Here is an 18,918-nt window from a genome sequence, read left to right as displayed (position 1 = left end):
TTTATTTCCTTTTTACTTTTTTGTGCTTTCTGTTTTCTCTTCTAGGGGAGAATTACATTGCGCCCGATCCACACAAGCGCAGATGTGCTGAAGGGCTCTACATGGCCTTCAGTCCCCGTCAGAGACCCGCGGCATATCTTTACATGCACGGGTGCAGCTGCATGCGCAAATACATTGTGGTTAGCAGCGCCAGGACAAGGTCCCCTAGATACAAAAAGTGGGCCCTTCCCCCACCTATAACTGGTCTAAACAGCTAGGAGCACTGCAAGGGCAAACGCATGTCAAAAAAGCCAAGAAGTTTCCAGTCACAACTTACCAACCAGCCTGCGACCAACCGAAATAACCTGTCTAACAATATGCCTAAAAAACAGGGGTTTAGGTGCACACATTTGCAAATACATGCGTAAGCTGCAGGCCCCAGCAAGGCACCCCTGTTTTTAAAGCATACTGTTAGACAGGTTATTTTGGTTGGTCGCAGGCTGGTTCTTAAGTTGTGACTGGAAACTTCTTGGATTTTTTGACAAGGTCACCTAGAGCCCAGGGCAAACATGCCCAAGATATATAAGCATTGTGTGTCATCTAAAATTCCCCCCAAAAAACACTTAGCACTAATCTGTATGCTTATCCTCTAAGCAAAAATTCCCCTTCCTCCCAGTACAAATCTGCCCCCCTGCTGAAATCCCCACTTTTGGCACAAATCTTTGCTCTAGCCCCCCCCCCCCTCAAAGAAAATGAAAATGTTCACCACTTCTAGCACAAATCCTCCACACCTAAAATGCCCCCTTCTTGTACACAACCCCCCCCTCCCTCCTTCAAATCCCTTCTTCCAGCACAAATGTCCCCCAAATCCCCCCAACACAAATCTCCTTAAATCATCCCTCTTAGCACCCCACCCCCTGCAATTTCCCCTTCTAGAATAATACTTACCACCTGCCACCCCCTAACACAAATCCCCTCCCAACACAAATCCCCTCCCTTCCAATCTCTTTGTGGCACCCCCCCCCCACCTCACATGATACCACAGTGCCCAGGGCAGCCACCCATCCTGCTGACCCCTTGTCCCGGACCTGGTGGTTAGGAAGGTACAGCACCTTCTGCTCAGTCTGCAAAGAATCGGTTCATGCCCAGACCAAACAATAGCCTGTACTTTCCTAATCCAGCCGTGTCAGGTATGTGCAGATCTACTGAAGGGCTCTGCCAGCTCCCGAAGGATGGGCAGAGCGCTTCGGTGCATCAGCGCATACGCCTGACCACCTAAGATGGCGACTACATTAAGGGGGGGGGGGGTAAGGGCCAGCAGTAGGGTTCCTCGTTGAAAATCAATAATCCATTACATTATACTTTTGGGGGGGGGGGGGGGGGGTTTCTTCTGATGTAAGTGTATACCGCAAGTGGTAAAAGTTAATTGGAAGCAATCATTTCTCCCACCTGAACTGGCATACCAAAAACCTTTTCAAAAGCACGAATACATTTTGGATGCCTATGTTTTTTTTTTCTTTTTTTTTACTAGTATGTGTTTAGTATACATGCTTTTAGCGTATATGATAATCAGCATTCCAAAAAACACATCCAAAACCTTAAAGTGAATGTAAAGCTTTAAAGATTTTTTTTTTTTAAATAATAAACATGTTATACTTACCTTCTCTGTACAGAGTGGCCCCAACCCTCCTTTTATGGGGTCCCAGCCAGTGCTGTCTGCTCTTCTTCTGTGTCTTCCACCATAGCAAACGGTTTGCTATGGTGGACAAATATGTGGGTTTGATCCCGAGCCAGGCTGTGTGTATCCACTGACGCACACAGCATGGCTTGGCCCCGCCCCCTTGATTTGATTGACATCAGCAGGAGACCAATGGGTCTCTGAGCCTGTGAGGACAGAGAGAGCAGTGCTGCTGTTCTTGGGCATAGCATTGGATCAAGATCAGGCTCAGGTAAAAATTTAAGGGGGGCTGGGGGGGAAGCTGAACATGAAAGTTTTTTTACCTTAATGCAGAGAATGCAATAACCTCTTGCCGACCTGCTCACAGAAGATGTACTGCGAGTGGGCGGAACGGTACTTTCTGGTTTGCCAGCGCCCCCTGCTGATCCGTTAGCATCAGCAGGGTACAGTCAATGATAATGGCTGTACACCTGCTATTCAGCTGTGGCCAATCACAGCACAGAGTTCTGTGTTGACAAACACACAGAACTCTGTGCATAGTTAGTGATCGGTCTGTTTCTTCTCCCTGAAATCAACTCTGATTTCAAGAAGAAAACACAGACAGATCTGTTAGTAAAAGCAGCACCCATTATACTTGTTAGGCACACAGGTAACGCCTTGATTGCCCCTTTATGTTATCCCTTCCCAGCCATTGTCATTAGTACAGAGTATGGTATTATCAATGATATTAATGTCACTAGCGATGTCAGTGTCAGTCAGTTAGTGTTCTTTCCAGCCAGTATCAGTTAGTGCAAAATTGCTCACCACACTACCAAAGTCACACTATAAATCACTGATCACCGCCATTACCAGTATAGTGTCTGTACAAACCAGTATCTTTATCACGATCAGAACTACAGTACTAGTATTCCCAATAGTATAGTGTCCCCAAAAAGCAGTTTGGTTTTTACCAAAGACATGTAGCAGAATACATGTGGGCCTAAATTTAGGAAGAATTTTGATTTTATTGGATATGTTTTATAACAGAAAGTAGTAAATAACGTTTTAATTTTCACAATTTTTGCTATTTTTTCATTTATATATTAAAAAATAAAAAACAAAAACCCAGTGGTGATCAAATACCACCATAACAAAGCTTTATTTGTGTGAAAAAGATTATCTATATGTAAATGGTGTACAGTGTTGCATGACATTTGCCAGTTAAAGTAGCACAGTGGTGAACAGCAAAAAACTCCCTGGTCATTAAAGGGGGTTTAAACTTTCTGGAGGAAAAGTGGTTAGGATTAAAAAAAAAAAAAAAAAACTCCTGCCTTTACAACCACTTTAAACTAAATAAATAACCATTATCTTTACCTTGAAAGGAAAGAATAACTCCAAAGCAAACGCCAAAACCGAAGCCTGACTGACTCCTAAGGCAACCCTAACACCTCATATCTCAATCTCTTCCATAACACCTAACAACAGTGTTTAAAGCCCACCTTCAGGCAAATTTACAACATTCCTTATACCGCCTACATATTCATAAAATAAAACAAAATCCCTTAAGCCATAAGACCTCTTTACTCCCACCTAAGTCTGCCGTTACGTGTTCCTCCAAAGTGTCTCTTTGAAGACCATTGTTGCACCACTGCAGTCCAGATCCGCTGCCGACTGGTCTTGTTGCTGTCCCACATGGCACCACTGCAGTCCTAAACAGCACCCTTATTAAATTTATAAGCACCCTAAATAAATTTGCTCACACACCCAGTGAATCCAGCATTGTCCCGCTGTAATCCACCAGCTGCTGCCACATTTCCTTGAGGAAGAGGCGGCTGTCTCTTCCTGGTTCTTACAGCCAGCCCCCTGATGATTTTCTGCCAGGAGCTTTAGACTCGGGAGCTTAGATCTAAGACATTAAGATTAGAATATTTCTATTACTAGTTAGGGAATTGGGATGTGGGTGTTAGGAGCGTATGCACTCCTGCTCCATCATAGCTGCTGGTTCCAGCATCCGAGTTTTGGATGTGGCATTCTCCTTGTCTGTCTGCAAGGTGATCGATTTTGGTCAGTCTCTTGGTGGAGACCAAACCTGATAAAAGCCAGCCAAGCTTGCAGTCTCATGCTTGTGATATTGTGTTTAATACCTGATCAACTGCCTGTTTGTCTGCCCTGCTCTGCTAGATTGTATTTCCCTGTGTATGACCTCAGATCGGATATCGACTATTCTCTGAACTCTGCCTGCCTTTTACCTGGACTGTCATTGAACCACTCTGCCTGCCAACAGCAACCTGTTTGCTTTGCAAAGTTTGCGCCTGCCCATGCGTGGTAGCCAGGCACTAACACATTGTGTATAAGCCCTGGGGGCAACCCAGTACCGGTAGGCCTGCTTGCCTTATGGGAACGGGGGCTGCTATAGGTAAAGAACACAGAAGCCAGCTATAGTGTCTGACCACTTGCGTTAGGGGTAAGTGAGACAGCGGGATATTGTTTAGTGTGTTTTCGTGGGGGGGGGGGGGGGGGTCCCTGGGCAGACATCAGCTTTAAACTGGAAAAAGACTCACATATTCCTGCATCCATACAACCTATGTGGTTGCAAGGATATGCTCCACCCCGTCAGAATACACTGATCAGCATAGCAGCCAAATTCGGATTGTCGATCGAATGCTGGTTTCCAGCAGGACTGTTAGACAGAAGCCAATTTAATGATCAGCTTTTATTGAACAGAGAGGGCTACACACAGAATGGTTCCTGCTGAACCGGCCAAATTTGGTTCCGTATGTACCCAGCGTAAGACTAGGCCCTTAACTGCAAACTTTAACATTATAAAAGGCATAAACCTAGCCTAAAAGAGTGATGGAGATGAGGCAGCGGGTGTGACAAGGGAGTGCCTTTTACCCAATAATGTTGATGCAAAACAGTATCTCTCTGTTCCACCTAAGACAGCTGGGAAGTATGCTAGAAATTTGCTAGTTCGACAAGCCTATAGTCCTGTATGAGATCCCAACATTTAGTGTATAAATGTGTGTATATACAAGTACAGATTTGAAGGGTGCAGGTACACAAATGAGAAGAACTTGGGTTAAGCCTTACCCGTATATATCGAGCACCCCAATAAAAGAGTGCTGTTTGATGGTCGTATGCAAAGCTTTGTTCACATGGTGTACGATCCAGTTAAATAGCTGAGCATAGATGTGCTTGGCCAGAGCGTTCCTGGCATTCACGGCTTGCTGAAGGGCCATATTCTTGACGTATGTCTCTGATGTGGTGACCAATTTCCGATGGCACAGCCAGTGCGCCATCTGGTCGTGTTCCACGCCAAGCAAAGTGCAAAAGTGGTTGAGATGATTGTCCCCTTTCTAAGAAACAGAGAAAGCATTGCTATTAACCTGAAAAAAAATACTACTTTAATAAGCTAACAGGATTACAACTCTAACAGGATACTACAATAGTTTGTTGTCAGTTTTACTTTATTTTTTATTTTCTTTAAGTTTTTAAACTGCTGTTGTATGTTTTTTACTACTTATATATAAGCTTTGCTTTACAATTACACATTTAATTAGAGGGTGAGCCTGTGACAAAAAAGAGCACAACAGAAGATGATTGCATTCAGACTGTCTCTTTCTGATGAAAAATTTCCACTACACCATTGGTACAGACATGCAAGAAGGGGGAGTAATGACTCACTCAGTTATGAGTGCACACGTTGACTTTAGATATTGAGCTCTGTAAACAGCAGGCATTTTTAAAAAAAGCAAGCAAAGATAGACAAACACGTGGAAAGGGGCTTAGAGCTCCACCTACTGGCTGAATATGAGAATATAAAATATTTATATGCAGTGTGTATATCTATCTATCTATCTATCTATCTATCTATCTATCTATCTATCTATCTATCTATCTATCTATCTATCTATCTATCTATCTATCTATCTATCTATCTATCTATCTATCTATCTATCTATCTATCTATCTATATTTAAAACTGTAACTTTTATTAACCACTCAATTACTATGTTATAGCCGAAAGATGGCTACAGCATGGCTCTGTTGTACCAGGAGAGCGCCCATCGACGTCCTTCCAGAACCACACCCCCCCCCCCCCACACTCTCCCTGGGGTGCGCATCTGGCGTGCTCTGTGGCCCTATACCATACGATCAGCTGTGTCCAATCACAACTGATCACAATGTAAACACACTTGCCAGTTATTGGCAGTACTTTCCTCACACACTGTTATAGCGTGAGAAGAGCAGAGCTGGTAAACGGCAGGTGTGATAGGGGCCATGTGCACAGATAAACAGGGCACTGATCATCAGTACCCTGATCATCACTGCAGCCCCATCAGTGCTGTATATCAGTCCCATCAGTGCTTCATTTTCAGTGCCCATCTACGCAGCCTATCAGTTCCACCTATCAGTGCCCTTCTGTGCCTCCTCATCAGTGTCCATCAATGCAGCCTAACTGTGCCCATCAGTGCAGCCTATCAGTGCCCATCAGTGAACAAAAAAATTTACTTGCAAACTTTTATAACAGAAACTAAAAAAAGTATCTTTTTTCTCAAAATTTTTGGTCTTTTTTTTGCTTGTTTAGCAAAACATAAAAAAAACCCAGCAGTGATTAAATACCACCATAGTAAAGTGTTTTTAACAGCTCCCCTTCCCCACTTCCTGGAAACGGTGCAGCGACAAAGTGAGGTCCCCTCCTCCTATCCCACACAACTCACAGGAAGTGACAAACGCTGAATTTCTTGCAAAATTAACAGATATTTTCTGCACTTGCATCAAATACTGCATATTCAGCCAAAAGAAAAATTAATGTCACCGCTGCATGTTAGAACACGTAGGCTGCAATATATTAAATTTTTGTTCTTAGATTTAGATACACTTTAGAGCAAAATTCCACCCAAAAGTGAAAGCTCCGCTTATCTGCTTCCTCCCCCCTCCGGTGCCACATTTGGCACCTTTCAGGGGGGAGGGGGGAACGGATACCTGTTTTTGACAGATACACATCCCCACTTCTGTGAGACTTCAGTGAGGCTTGACGCATGCGCAGTAGGGAGCGGGCTGTGAAGCTGAAAGGTTTTCCTTACCATGAATGGCGGCGGCGGCAGCACCCGAGAGCCGATCCAAAAATCGGCTGGCGTGCCGACATCGTGGGATCCCTGGACAGGTAAGTGTCCTAATACTAAAAGTCAGCAGCTACAGTATTTGTAGCTGCTGACTTTTAATTTTTTCATAGGGGGGGGGGGGTGAAACACATCTCTGGATGAAGGAGCAGAGCAGCAGCATTGCTAAAGTGATACAAAAATAACAAACATGTTATACTTACCTCCTGTGTGCAGATGGTTTTGCACAAAGTAGCCTGGATCCTCCTCTTCTCGAGTCCCTCTTTGACTCTCTTGGGCCCCTCCCTCATGTTGAGTACCCCCACAGCAAGCAGCTTGCTATGGGGGCACCCGAGCCGAGTCACAGCTCCCTGTGTTCATTCAGACACGGAGCGGCGGCCTGGCCCTGTTCCTTTTCTCTCCTCATTGGCTCACTGACTTTGATGGACAGCAGTGGGAACCAGTGGCACCGCTGCAGTGTAAGGCAATGAGGAGGGAGAGTTCCAGACAGCCCAGTCTCTTGTGCAACATCATTGGATTGAGATGGGCTCAGGTAAGTATTAGGGGGGGGTGCTGCACACAGGTTTTTTTTTTTATCTTAATGCATAGAATGATGATGAACAAAGTATATCCCTCTATAGTGTGTACTTATCTCAATTAAGAGCACCAAGTGTCATCTTTTTTCTGCTGCCCCATTCCTCTGCTATCAGCATGAATCACTTATAAAAGGTATTTCTGACACCAAGAGAAAAAAGTTGACAGGGGAGGGACCTCCAGTTGATTGACAGCCTCAGCTCTGTTCCTGTGTGCTGTGTGAAGAGGGGGTGTGTCCCTTCCCTCCAATCACCTCTAAGAACTCTCCTCACTGAGCTCCACAGAGCCCCCTTTTTTCTGAGAGCTCAAATAAGCTTTAGAAATTCTGGACCTTGAAAGGATCTAGAGAAGAGAAGACTGCAGTAAACAGGTACAACCTATGTAGGAGGATTTGTTTCATCTCTGTGTATCACCTGCGACCAGTCACTTCACTGGGTATATTTAAAAGATTACAACCACTTTAAGATGAGACTTCATTATGTATAATAAATAATTGTGGAATTCAGCTGTAGGAGGAATTTGTATATGAAGAAATGGAAAAAGTGCCACGCTAAATCAATGGCAAAAATGACTGCCAACCTAGAGTGTGACCACTAAAGGCCACATATAACATTTCATGTAAAAATAACTGTCTATATATGTGTATTAAAGTGCAAAATGGCAAATGTGCAAATAATCAACAAAGTACAGTTAGAATATTGTGCAAAATAACCATGATAATAAAGTGCAAGAAAATGTGCAAAACCAATGCATGTGCAAAAATAGCGATAAAAATCATTTCATGTGTACAAGGTGAAGAACAAAGGGGTAAGTTCATCAATCAACAACAAAAAGTGTTCTACATTAAAGTCCATATCCAAGAGAAGCCCATGTTCTGAAACTGGAAACTTGACACCCTGAGTGCGACTGTCACCAAAGAAGAATCAGGAGCGCTTACCGGAATGAATGGACTCTACTACCAGCAGTGAAGAGTCATATAGGCAAGAAAATGATAGCCATAGAAGAGTCTCCCGGTAGCTTTCACCATCTCGTCAGATCTCAATTAGTTCAACAAGCATGGATGCCCCAAATAAACAAAGAACTCTTCACAGCGTAAAACCATCATTGGTATAACTTTATTAAAAAGTAGAACACTTACATCCTCCCAATGGTTTACAAGCGATATAGATATAGATGTTGTGATCACAAAAAGGTCTCTGATTGCACAATATAGTGGAATAGACTCACAGGATCTGACACAATTCGTCTTAAGAAACTGGGTTATGAAGTCTCTTAAGACGAAACGCGTCGGATCCTGTGAGTCTACTCCATTACATTGCACCATTGGAGACCTTTTTGTGATCACAACATCTATATCTATATCGCTTGTAAACCATTGGGAGTATGTAGGTGTTCTACTTTTTTAATAAAGTTATACTAATGATGGTTTTACGCTGTGACGGTACTCACCGCCACTGGGAGTGAAAGACAGATACTTAATGGTTTGGATTGCTTCAAGTGGGACAGTAATATTTGTCAGCAATATCTTTCAAGGAGTATGAAGATTTAATCCCACTTTACATTGTGAGACCTATAGCTTGCTGCCATGAAGTCTGACTCCTAAATAATCACAGCCATACGTAGATGTGTATTCCATATTCCATGTACTTCAATGTATGAGACAGACAGACTGTCATTGGCAGTCTTGTCCTATTGTCTGTTTTGAGGTGGGATGTGTATTGTGTGAAGTCTGCCTGTCCCATTGTTAAATGTTAATGAGCCCACATTGTTCTGTCCAGATGGCTAAATAATTAGTTCAGGTTAATTCGGTTTCTGTATACAATTTCATCTGCATATGATAATGTAATCAGGCAACCCCTGACCTGTGTTTGGTAATATGATCAGGAGGGGGGGGGTCCATACCGTATATAAATTCTGTGTGAGTGTTCAATAAGTACAAGCTAAGTTGTTCGCTAGCGTTGTATGGGGGCGGCTAGGATTTGATATCTATGTTTATGACTGCAAGGAAGCCGTATACTGACAGAAGACCACAAACACAGTTTGGGTAGGCGGTTCCGTTACATACGCTGTGAGGAGTTCTTTGTTTTTTTGGGGAATCCATGTTTATTGACCTAATTGAGATCTGACGAGCTGGTGAAAGCTACCGGGAGAATGGCTATCATTTTCTTGCCTGTATGACTCTTCACCACTGGTAGTAGAGTCCATTCGTTCTTGTAAGCGCTCCTGACTCTTCTTTGGCGACAGTTGCACTCAGGGTGTCAAGTTTCCCATTTCAGTACATGGGCTTCTCTTGGATATGGACTTTAATGTAAAACACTTTTTTCCTGTTGATTGATGAACTTACCCCTTTGTTCTTCTTCCCCTTGTACACATGAAGTGATTTTTATCGCTATTTTTGCACATGCATTGGTTTTGCACATTTTCTTGCACTTTATTATCATGGTTATTTTGCACAATATTCATACTGTACGTTGTTGATTATTTGCACATTTGCCATTTTGCACTTTAATACACATATACTGTACAGACAGTTATTTTTACATGAAATGTTATATGTGGCCTTTAGTGGTCACACTCTAGGTTGGCAGTCATTTTTGCCATTGATTTAGCACAACACTTTTTCCATTTCTTCATTCTATTACACCATTGTTGTGTTGCAGTGTCTGAAGCTTTGCGTGTATGACGTTGACGCAGTAATTCTCTACATCTAGGAATTTGTATAGGCCTGTCAATAAAATGTTCTTATGACTTGTACATAGCAACCTCTAATTTATGTTTATGGGTCCTGTAGAACACAATAAAGCCGTATCAGTGTCTGGGGAGAGGCTCACTATATCATAATCAGGACAATTTCTAGGACTAATAATTCAGTGAAATGTCACTTTTACAGCGCTAACAACAGGGGTGACAAATTTACTGCGGCAAAATATTTCTCCTAATGAATTGCTCTTGGACAATCCGCCATCAATATGCTGTGATTTATAACATGCAAAGTCAATTAATTTAATGAAAGTTGCTTACTGTATGGATCCACTATGAAAACTTTATCACACTGTGTTTTATCACTTTCCTGAAAGCAAACTGTAGGGAAAAGGTGCACAGGAGATCTCTCCAATAAAACCGGCCACTGCTGAACAAAACCCAGGCAAATCAAACAGAGCGGATGATGAAAAAAACATATCAGAGGTTACACTGACTGAAAACCACGTGTGATAACGATCAGTCAATCCAGACATAGAGATCAAAATTATTTCTAGATCACAATGGTTCCCTTTAAAGGTGAACTCTGGCACAAAAACTTTCCTTTTAACCACTAAAGCCCCGGAGGATTTGGCTGCTAAAAGACCAGGGGGTATTTTGCGATTCGGCACTGCGTGACTTTAACGGACAATTGCGCGGTCGTGCGACGCTGTACCTAAACGAATTTGATGTCCTTTTTTTCCCACAAACAGAGCTTTCTTTTGGTGGTATTTGATCACCTGTGCGATTTTTTGATCACGCGCTATAAACAAAAAAAGAGTGTCAATTTTGCAAAAATAACAATATTTTTCACATTTTTTTATATGAAATTCCCCCCAAAAAAAAGTAAAAATCAAAATTTTTTAAAATTTTTGGCCAATTTGTTTTATGCTACATATGTTTGGTAAAAAAAATCGCAAAACGCGTATTTTGAATGGTTTGCGCAAAAGTTATTGCGTTTACTAACAAAGGGAAAGATTTTTGTCATTTTTGTTGTTTTTTTTAACGCGTAATGGCGGCGATCTGAGATTTTTTTTGCGGTACTGCGACATCGGGGCGGACAGATCGGACCCTTGACTGACATTTTTGACACTTTTGGGGTTACCAGTGACATTTCTACAGTAATCAGTGCTATACATATGCACTGTTACTGGAAAAATACACTGGCAGTGAAGGGGTTAACTTTATTTGAGAGGGAGGGGCTGTGTGTGTCCCTAGGGGCGTGATTCTAACTGTGATTGGCTGTGGCTTGAGCTGTAGTTACACTGATCAACGGTCCTACATAGTAGAACCGTATGATCAGGGTTTCTACACAGGCGAGAATGACAGGCAGCTTGTTTACACAAGCTTACTGCCTTTCTCCCTCTCCCCCGACAATCGCAGAGTGAGCGGGGGGTCCCCAGAGCCTCACAGGCTAGTGACGTAAATATATGTCACTTTGCCTGTGAGGGGCTGACTGCCGCAGTAAATCTACTGACGGCAGTCGGCAAGTGGTTAATTTATTCCTCAATACCCCCAAAGGATGGAAATTCACATTGTGTGCACCAAATGTCTTTGCAAGCCCAGCTATGACCTTGTAAATGTAGCAGTGACATCATCATCTGCTGTACATATCCTATTCAGAGAACAGGGCTGTGGGAGGGACCCAACAGCAGACAACTACAGGAGGGGGCGGAGACAAGACCAGTCACCCTGCACAAGAAGGGGGAGCAGTACTGAGCAGTCTTTAATACAGGAATTGTCCGGATTACTGCACAGATCTGGAAAAAATACACAAAGCACACCAAGATTGAAGGCAGAATACACATGACGAATGTAATTAGACAAGGTTTGCTTATCCCAGGGTTCAGCATAAGTGAACAAATGTGTCATGGAAAACTTGATGGGACAATCTTCTGCTTACAGTTAGTCCTTCACTAACATCTATGGCAACTATCAACCTTAAATCGAAACTACACCACAAACCAAAAACGCTATTTAATTTATTTTTAATACTCAAAGCAAACCAGCAAAGCATCCATCCATGTCTCTAGACTTTATTTTGATGAGAAATCACTTTGAAAAACAACCCCTAGCATTTCTGCCCGTGGTCATCTTGAGTAAGGGCAGATGATTTATGTAGCATTTACTTCCTGGAATCCATCTGCCCTTTGCTCAGGCATGCTCAGCTCAGGCATGCGGGAAGGAGTGTGTGCTTAGCTGAGGAAACCCTCCTCCCTTCCTGGTAGAGAAGATGGCCAAAAAGTTTAGAGGGGCTTTTAAATGAGGTGATTGGGGGGGGGAGTTCAGATGTAGAGAGCTAGCCAGTGGGGAGCAAGAATCAAGAGGCAATATTGGAGGCATTAGCAGTAGGGTGACCAGAGATCCAAAACCCAAGGTAGGTAAGTTGACAAAAAAGTACAGCCTCATAATATCTAACAAGGATATAGTATGCGACCGAACAAAATTATGAGGTTTGTATACCAATTCTAGAAGCCTGGCTAACAAGATGGGAGAACTGGAGCTGCTAATGTATGATGAGGATTTTGATTTTGTGGGAATTTCAGACACTTGGTTTGACAGCTCTCATGATTGGCTGGCAACCATTCAGAGGTATTCCCTTTATCGCAGAGATAGAGAGGGTAAAAAAGGTGGAGGGGTATACCTGTATATCAAGAACAATGTGCAAGTGAATATGAGGGAAGACTAATGGAGCTAGGGAGAAGGTGGAATACTTATGGATAGAGCTTCAAAGAAAGAAAACAAAGGGGAAAGTAATATTTGGCGTATGCTAAAGGCCCCCCAACCAAAGGGAGGACGGGGAGGCAGAACTCCTATCACAGCTTGAAATGGCGGCGAGGATGGGAAATGTCAGTATAATGGGGGATTTCAATTATCAAGATATAGACTGGGCAGAAGGAACCACGCATTTGTCTAAGGCTCGCCATTTAAATGTCTTGCAGGACGATTTCATGGGTCAGATGGTGAACGCACCAATGAGAAATAATGCTTTACTAGACCTACTGATTATGAATAACACAGACCTGATTGCGGATGTAGAAATACGGGGTAACTTAGGAAACATTGACCACAGGTCGATTGGTTTCATCATAAATCACAGAAATAGGAAACACAAGGGTAATACACAGACACTGAACTTCAAAAGAGCCAACTTCCCTAAACTGTGCTCTATGCTAGACAATGATAAATGGGATAGAACCCTAGGAACAAAGAACCCATAAGAAAAATGGGAGTGCTTTAACCACTTAAGCCCCGGAAGATTTTACCCCCTTCCTGACCAGGGCCTATTTTGCGATTCGGCACTGCGTGACCTTAACGGACAATTGCGCAGTCGTGCAACGCTGTAACCAAATGAAATTGACGTCCTTTTATTCCCCACAGAGCTTTCTTTTGGTGGTATTTGATCACCTGTGCGATTTTTTGATCATGCGCTATAAATAAAAAAAGAGCGTCAATTTTGCAAAAATAACAATATTTTTAAAATTTTTTTATATGAAATTCCCAAAAAAAAATGTAAAAATCAAAATGTTTTAACATTTTAGGCCGATTTGTTTTATGCTACTGTGACAGGAAGTCAGGTAAATCTGGGAATGTAGTCACAGGAAGGAGATATATTTCCACCTGATTTAGAAAGTTCACTGATACTATAGGGTGTTGGCTGCAGAGAGAGCCAGCAGGAAGTTGAAAACCATTCAGCTGTTCAGAATGAGGAGATCAAGGCCTCTATAATTTGTCCAGAGAAAATCTATTGAGTGCTGCCTCCTGTCGCCGTGTGGGCTGGGAGAGGAAGGCAGACAAACTGCTGCATCCTGACGCCATGTGGGTAGAGGACAGTCCTGTGTGCCCCCTGAAAGCTGAGTGAGCATGGGGAAGACCTCCTGAAGCTGTGTGCGCTCAGGAGGGTAAAAACGAGTGAAGACGTCTCAAAGGTGAGAAGACGAAGTGTTTCTGTGTGAAAGAAAACAAAGGGACATGTTCAATGGACAATGTTTATATGTGAAAAGAAAACAAATGGACATTTGAGTGTCTGCTGTAGGATCAGCAGTGTCGGCCCAACAGTAGGTTGGGAAGACTTCTTAGGTAGGTTCCAGAGTGAGTAGGTAGCCGCCCACAGAGGCAAGGATTTATTTTGTCTTTTATTTTATTTTGCTGTTTTTGATGCTGGCACTGGTATGAAGAAAATTGACCTAATAAATAAAACTGTTGTTTTCAAGCACTTTTGGGTTGTTTCCCTGTGAAAACGCACCCCCCAAGGGGTCATCCACACCCGCCACCGAGCTAATCCCTCACATATGGTGGAGGATGCGGGCATAAGCAGAGATCCCTGCAAGGAAGTGCATATGTTTGATGAACTTTATCTGGTGCATGAGATTGCACAATCTATGTGTGCAGGAGAGAAGATCCTGACAAAAAAAAAAAAAAAATTTTTTTGATGAACTTTGTTGTGTCTGGTGCAAGTGACTGCACAAACTGTGTGCGCAGGAAAAGAGATCCTGCAAGAGAGAGAAAAACTACATGTGTTGAAGAGACAGTGGTCTGAAAATTGTTTGCTGGACTGTGAAAAATTTGTTTGTGGAGTTATTGAAGATGGGGCGGTCCAAACGCCTGAAAAATGCAAAGATAGATGAAATGAGAGACCGGATTCTATGGATGGAGGGGATGTTGCCGTCTGAACCAGCCCCATCCATGCCTAAAGAGAGTCTACTAAAGAGGAAGGTTGTTGTCCCTAGCAACACTGATGAAACTGCTATGGAGACGCAGTGTGCTCAGATGAAAAGTAAACTCAAAATGGAGGAGATGTTGAAACAACTGATTATATCAAATACAGCTCAACAGCAGGCAAATGCAGCTCAACAGCAGGCAAATGCGGATTTTCAGCAGAGCTTTGCAGCTCAACAAAAGGCTCACCAAGAGAGCATGGCAGGCTGGAAACAGAGACGCCAGCAGCCAATGGAGGCCATCGGTTTGGAAGAAACCGAGTATGTGTGCAGGGCTGAGTTGGATGCCTTGCAACGGAAAATGGAAGAAAAGGAACAAGCCTTGGAATTGCTTAAGATGGAGCATAGAAACTTGCAGGAAACAAATGAACTACTCAAGTCTCATGTGTCACAGTGGGAAGAAACCACTGCTCTTCTTTTGGTCGAGTTGCAAAAACGTCAAGACACTATAAAAGGAGAAAGATACCATCCTCATGGAAAAGGAAATTGAAATTCAGACTTTGCAGAAGCAAAGCATGTGTGAAATGTTGGAGTTGCGTAATCAGCTGGAAAAAAGTCTTCAGTGTTTGGAAGTTACAAAAATAGACCTGCAGGAGTCGCAGGAACAGAATGTCGCTCTGAAAACGACATTGTCTCTCAGCGACAACGAGAAAAGTGAAAGAGAGGCTAAATTACTGAGTACTGTGTATGAGCTCACCACTTTGAGCAATGTGGTAGATGAATTACGTGCAGACTGTGAAAGTTGGAAAGGTGAAGCCCAACGTTTCCAGCAGCAGTTAAAGGAGAAAGAAGCCTGTGTGGCAGAATTACGGTCTCATTCCCAGAAGCTAGCCAATGAGGTGAAAGCTCTTATGCCGGGAAAAGGAGATTGTGAACATAAGAGGGAAAAAGTAGAGGCACAGCTTCTGGAATCGCAAGTCAAGGTGTCAGAAGGTGACCGAGTGTGTGCTAAGCTGTCAGAGAAGGCAAACCGACTGCAGGTTGAGTTGGACAATGTTACAAATCAGCTTTCTCAAGCAGACAGCAAATCTAGAGAAATTGCGGAAGATTTTTCTATCTTGGAATCGCAGCTGCAAGACACGCAGGAACTCTTACAGGAAGAGAGGTGTCAAAGGCTGAGTTTTAGCACAAAGCTCAAACAAATGGAAGATGAGAAAAATGGCTTCCTGGAACAATTAAAAGAGGAGGCGGAAGCAAAGAAAAACCTATCAGAGCAAGTCGCAACATTGCAAGCTCAGATAGCGGATATGAAAAAACGCATGGAAGAAAGCGTTGGTTCATTACAGTGTGTTGAAGATGTGAAAAAGAAGTTTGATCAGATGCTTGGTGAAGAGAAGACTGTGTCTGCAAAATATGCAGAAGAACGCGACCGCGCAGAAGCGGAGGCGCGTGATAACGAGAGCAAAGCCCTGTTCTTGGCTCGCTCTTTGGAGGAAGCTCTAGAGTGTAAGGCTGAACTAGAAAGTGTTGACAAACAGCTGCGTACAGAAATGGAAGAATTGGTCAGCTCCAAGGATGATGTTGTGAAAAGAGTTCAGGAGCTAGAAAAGTCTAAGCGAGCCTTAGAACAGCAAGTAGAAGAGATGAAGATTCCGTTGCAGGAACTGGAAGAGGAATTCCAGGCAACAGAGGATCTGTCCCAAAGAGGGGATAGTGTGCCTGATGCAGTTTTTAAAAGGATCAGTGTTTTGGGGTCTGTCCTGAGTGAGCCTCAGAAATGTGATGACATGTGGCTTGAATCACCCCTTTGGAATAAACCGTTCCTTCAAAAACTTCAAGCATTGGAAAATGTATCATTAGAACTTCAGCAAACAAAGGAGCTGAGTAAGAAATGTGATGATTTCTCAGTTCAGGCTGAAAACCTAGTGGGGAAAACTAAGGCTGTTGGTGAAAACGTGAAGCAAATGAATAAGTGCCTTTCAGGGAGTGTTTCCAAAATGGAACTGGTGAAAGACGGGTGGCAGAAGTTTGATCGTGATCTTGAGATGCATTGCATGTGGAATTCAGATAGAGAAAAAGAACTAGGTGACCTTGAGCGATCAAATAGTTCAGCAGAAAGTGCATTGAAGAAACCTGTAAAAGAATGTGTTGCAGTTCCATGCTTCTTTACTGATGCAGAGAGGAGGTCTATAATGGATACCACCCAGATCGCTGGGTTCAACTGTGTTGTTGCCTTTAACCCCTATGTTGGTGGAAGGAAAGTTGATGATGTTCTGGTTGGCTACTTCTGTGAAGAGTTTGGCAAGAAATATAAACTGAATATCAAATCAAATAGTAGGCCTTTACTGCGACTCGCTCAGGAGGGCGAAAAGTTTAAAAAGTTGATGAGTGCAAATGCTTCAGATCTGCCTATGAATATGAAATGTTTGAATGATATTGATATCTCTGGGAAAAGGAACAGGGGTCACTTTGAAGAAATGTGTGACAGCCTGTTGTCTCAATTGGAAAATCCTCTGCACAGCATCTTAGAGCAAGCAAAGCTCAAGAAGGAAGATCATTCCCTTTTACAACAAAAAGTCAATGATTGTGTACAGCTGTATGGAGAGGCAACTCAAGTCACAGAGGGATGTCAAGAGTCCCTACTTGGAACAAAGCTTAGTGAAGCAAAGGTTCTCAAAGTTTTGTGGAAAACATTTATGGATTGCAGAGAGAGGCGTCTTAAGAATGTTGAAGACATTAAGACTAGCCCAATTGAGTTGCCTATGGATCACGGTCCTCCATGGTGGAGTGGACAGACGGTTATGAGGGACAAGCTGTCTGACATTTATGAGAAAGCTGTCAATGAAGATGACAGAAACGAGAAGGAGCAAAATGATGCCAAAAATGCAGTTGAAGAATGTGTATATGAGATGAGAGACAAACTGTGTGGCATTTATGAGAAATCTGTCAATGAAGATGACAAAACAGTTTCATCCGGAAGCTTGAGGATAATAGGAGACTTATCAGTGAGTCAGCAGTGCTTGACACATGCGTGCCTGGAAATCTGTGTCCCAACCCTAGGGTTGAAACAAGAGGGGGGGGTATGTGACAGGAAGTCAGGTAAATCTGGGAATGTAGTCACAGGAAGGAGATATATTTCCACCTGATTTAGAAAGTTCACTGATACTATAGGGTGTTGGCTGCAGAGAGAGCCAGCAGGAAGTTGAAAACCATTCAGCTGTTCAGAATGAGGAGATCAAGGCCTCTATAATTTGTCCAGAGAAAATCTATTGAGTGCTGCCTCCTGTCGCCGTGTGGGCTGGGAGAGGAAGGCAGACAAACTGCTGCATCCTGACGCCATGTGGGTAGAGGACAGTCCTGTGTGCCCCCTGAAAGCTGAGTGAGCATGGGGAAGACCTCCTGAAGCGGTGTGCGCTCAGGAGGGTAAAAACGAGTGAAGACGTCTCAAAGGTGAGAAGACGAAGTGTTTCTGTGTGAAAGAAAACAAAGGGACATGTTCAATGGACAATGTTTATATGTGAAAAGAAAACAAATGGACATTTGAGTGTCTGCTGTAGGATCAGCAGTGTCGGCCCAACAGTAGGTTGGGAAGACTTCTTAGGTAGGTTCCAGAGTGAGTAGGTAGCCGCCCACAGAGGCAAGGATTTATTTTGTCTTTTATTTTATTTTGCTGTTTTTGATGCTGGCACTGGTATGAAGAAAATTGACCTAATAAATAAAACTGTTGTTTTCAAGCACTTTTGGGTTGTTTCCCTGTGAAAACGCACCCCCCAAGGGGTCATCCACACCCGCCACCGAGCTAATCCCTCACACTACATATGTTTGGTAAAAAAAATAGCAAAAAGCGTATTTTGATTGGTTTGCGCAAAAGTTATTACGTTTACTAACTAAGGGAAAGATTTTTCTCATTTTTGTTGTTTTTTTTTTTTTTTTTTTCAAATATAGTTTTATTAAATCATTTCATACAAAAACCAACAAGACATAACAATTCAACAAGTTCCCAAAGCATAAACACAATGGCAACAGTACATCCTCATAGGTAACTCTCAACTATATCTCAAGATGGTATTTCAGACCTTCATATATTAGCCCATCTGGCACCTGATCCCAATGCTGTTGCCCAGTTTATTATACCCTCCCACCCCCCACAGAGAAAAGAGGAAAAAAAAAAAAAACCAAACAAGCATCT

At 42.8% G+C, this 18,918-nt stretch overlaps 1 protein-coding gene across 1 annotated transcript in view; it reads right to left on the bottom strand.

Moving 5' to 3' along the window:
* Positions 1-18,918, bottom strand: part of MYO5B (myosin VB) — a 436,041-nt gene that overhangs the window by 140,834 nt on the left and 276,289 nt on the right. Inside the window, exon 10 of the mRNA XM_082255167.1 lies at positions 4,727-4,992. Coding sequence (XP_082111293.1) covers positions 4,727-4,992 — 266 coding nt within the window. The remainder of the gene's footprint in view (positions 1-4,726; positions 4,993-18,918) is intronic.

Source organism: Pelophylax lessonae (genome assembly GCF_965119305.1).
Source record: "Pelophylax lessonae genome assembly, chromosome: 1".
Classification (NCBI taxonomy): Eukaryota; Metazoa; Chordata; class Amphibia; order Anura; family Ranidae; genus Pelophylax; species Pelophylax lessonae.
The sequence above is the reverse complement of the archived record's forward strand: the minus strand, read 5'-3'. Positions and strand labels throughout refer to the sequence as shown.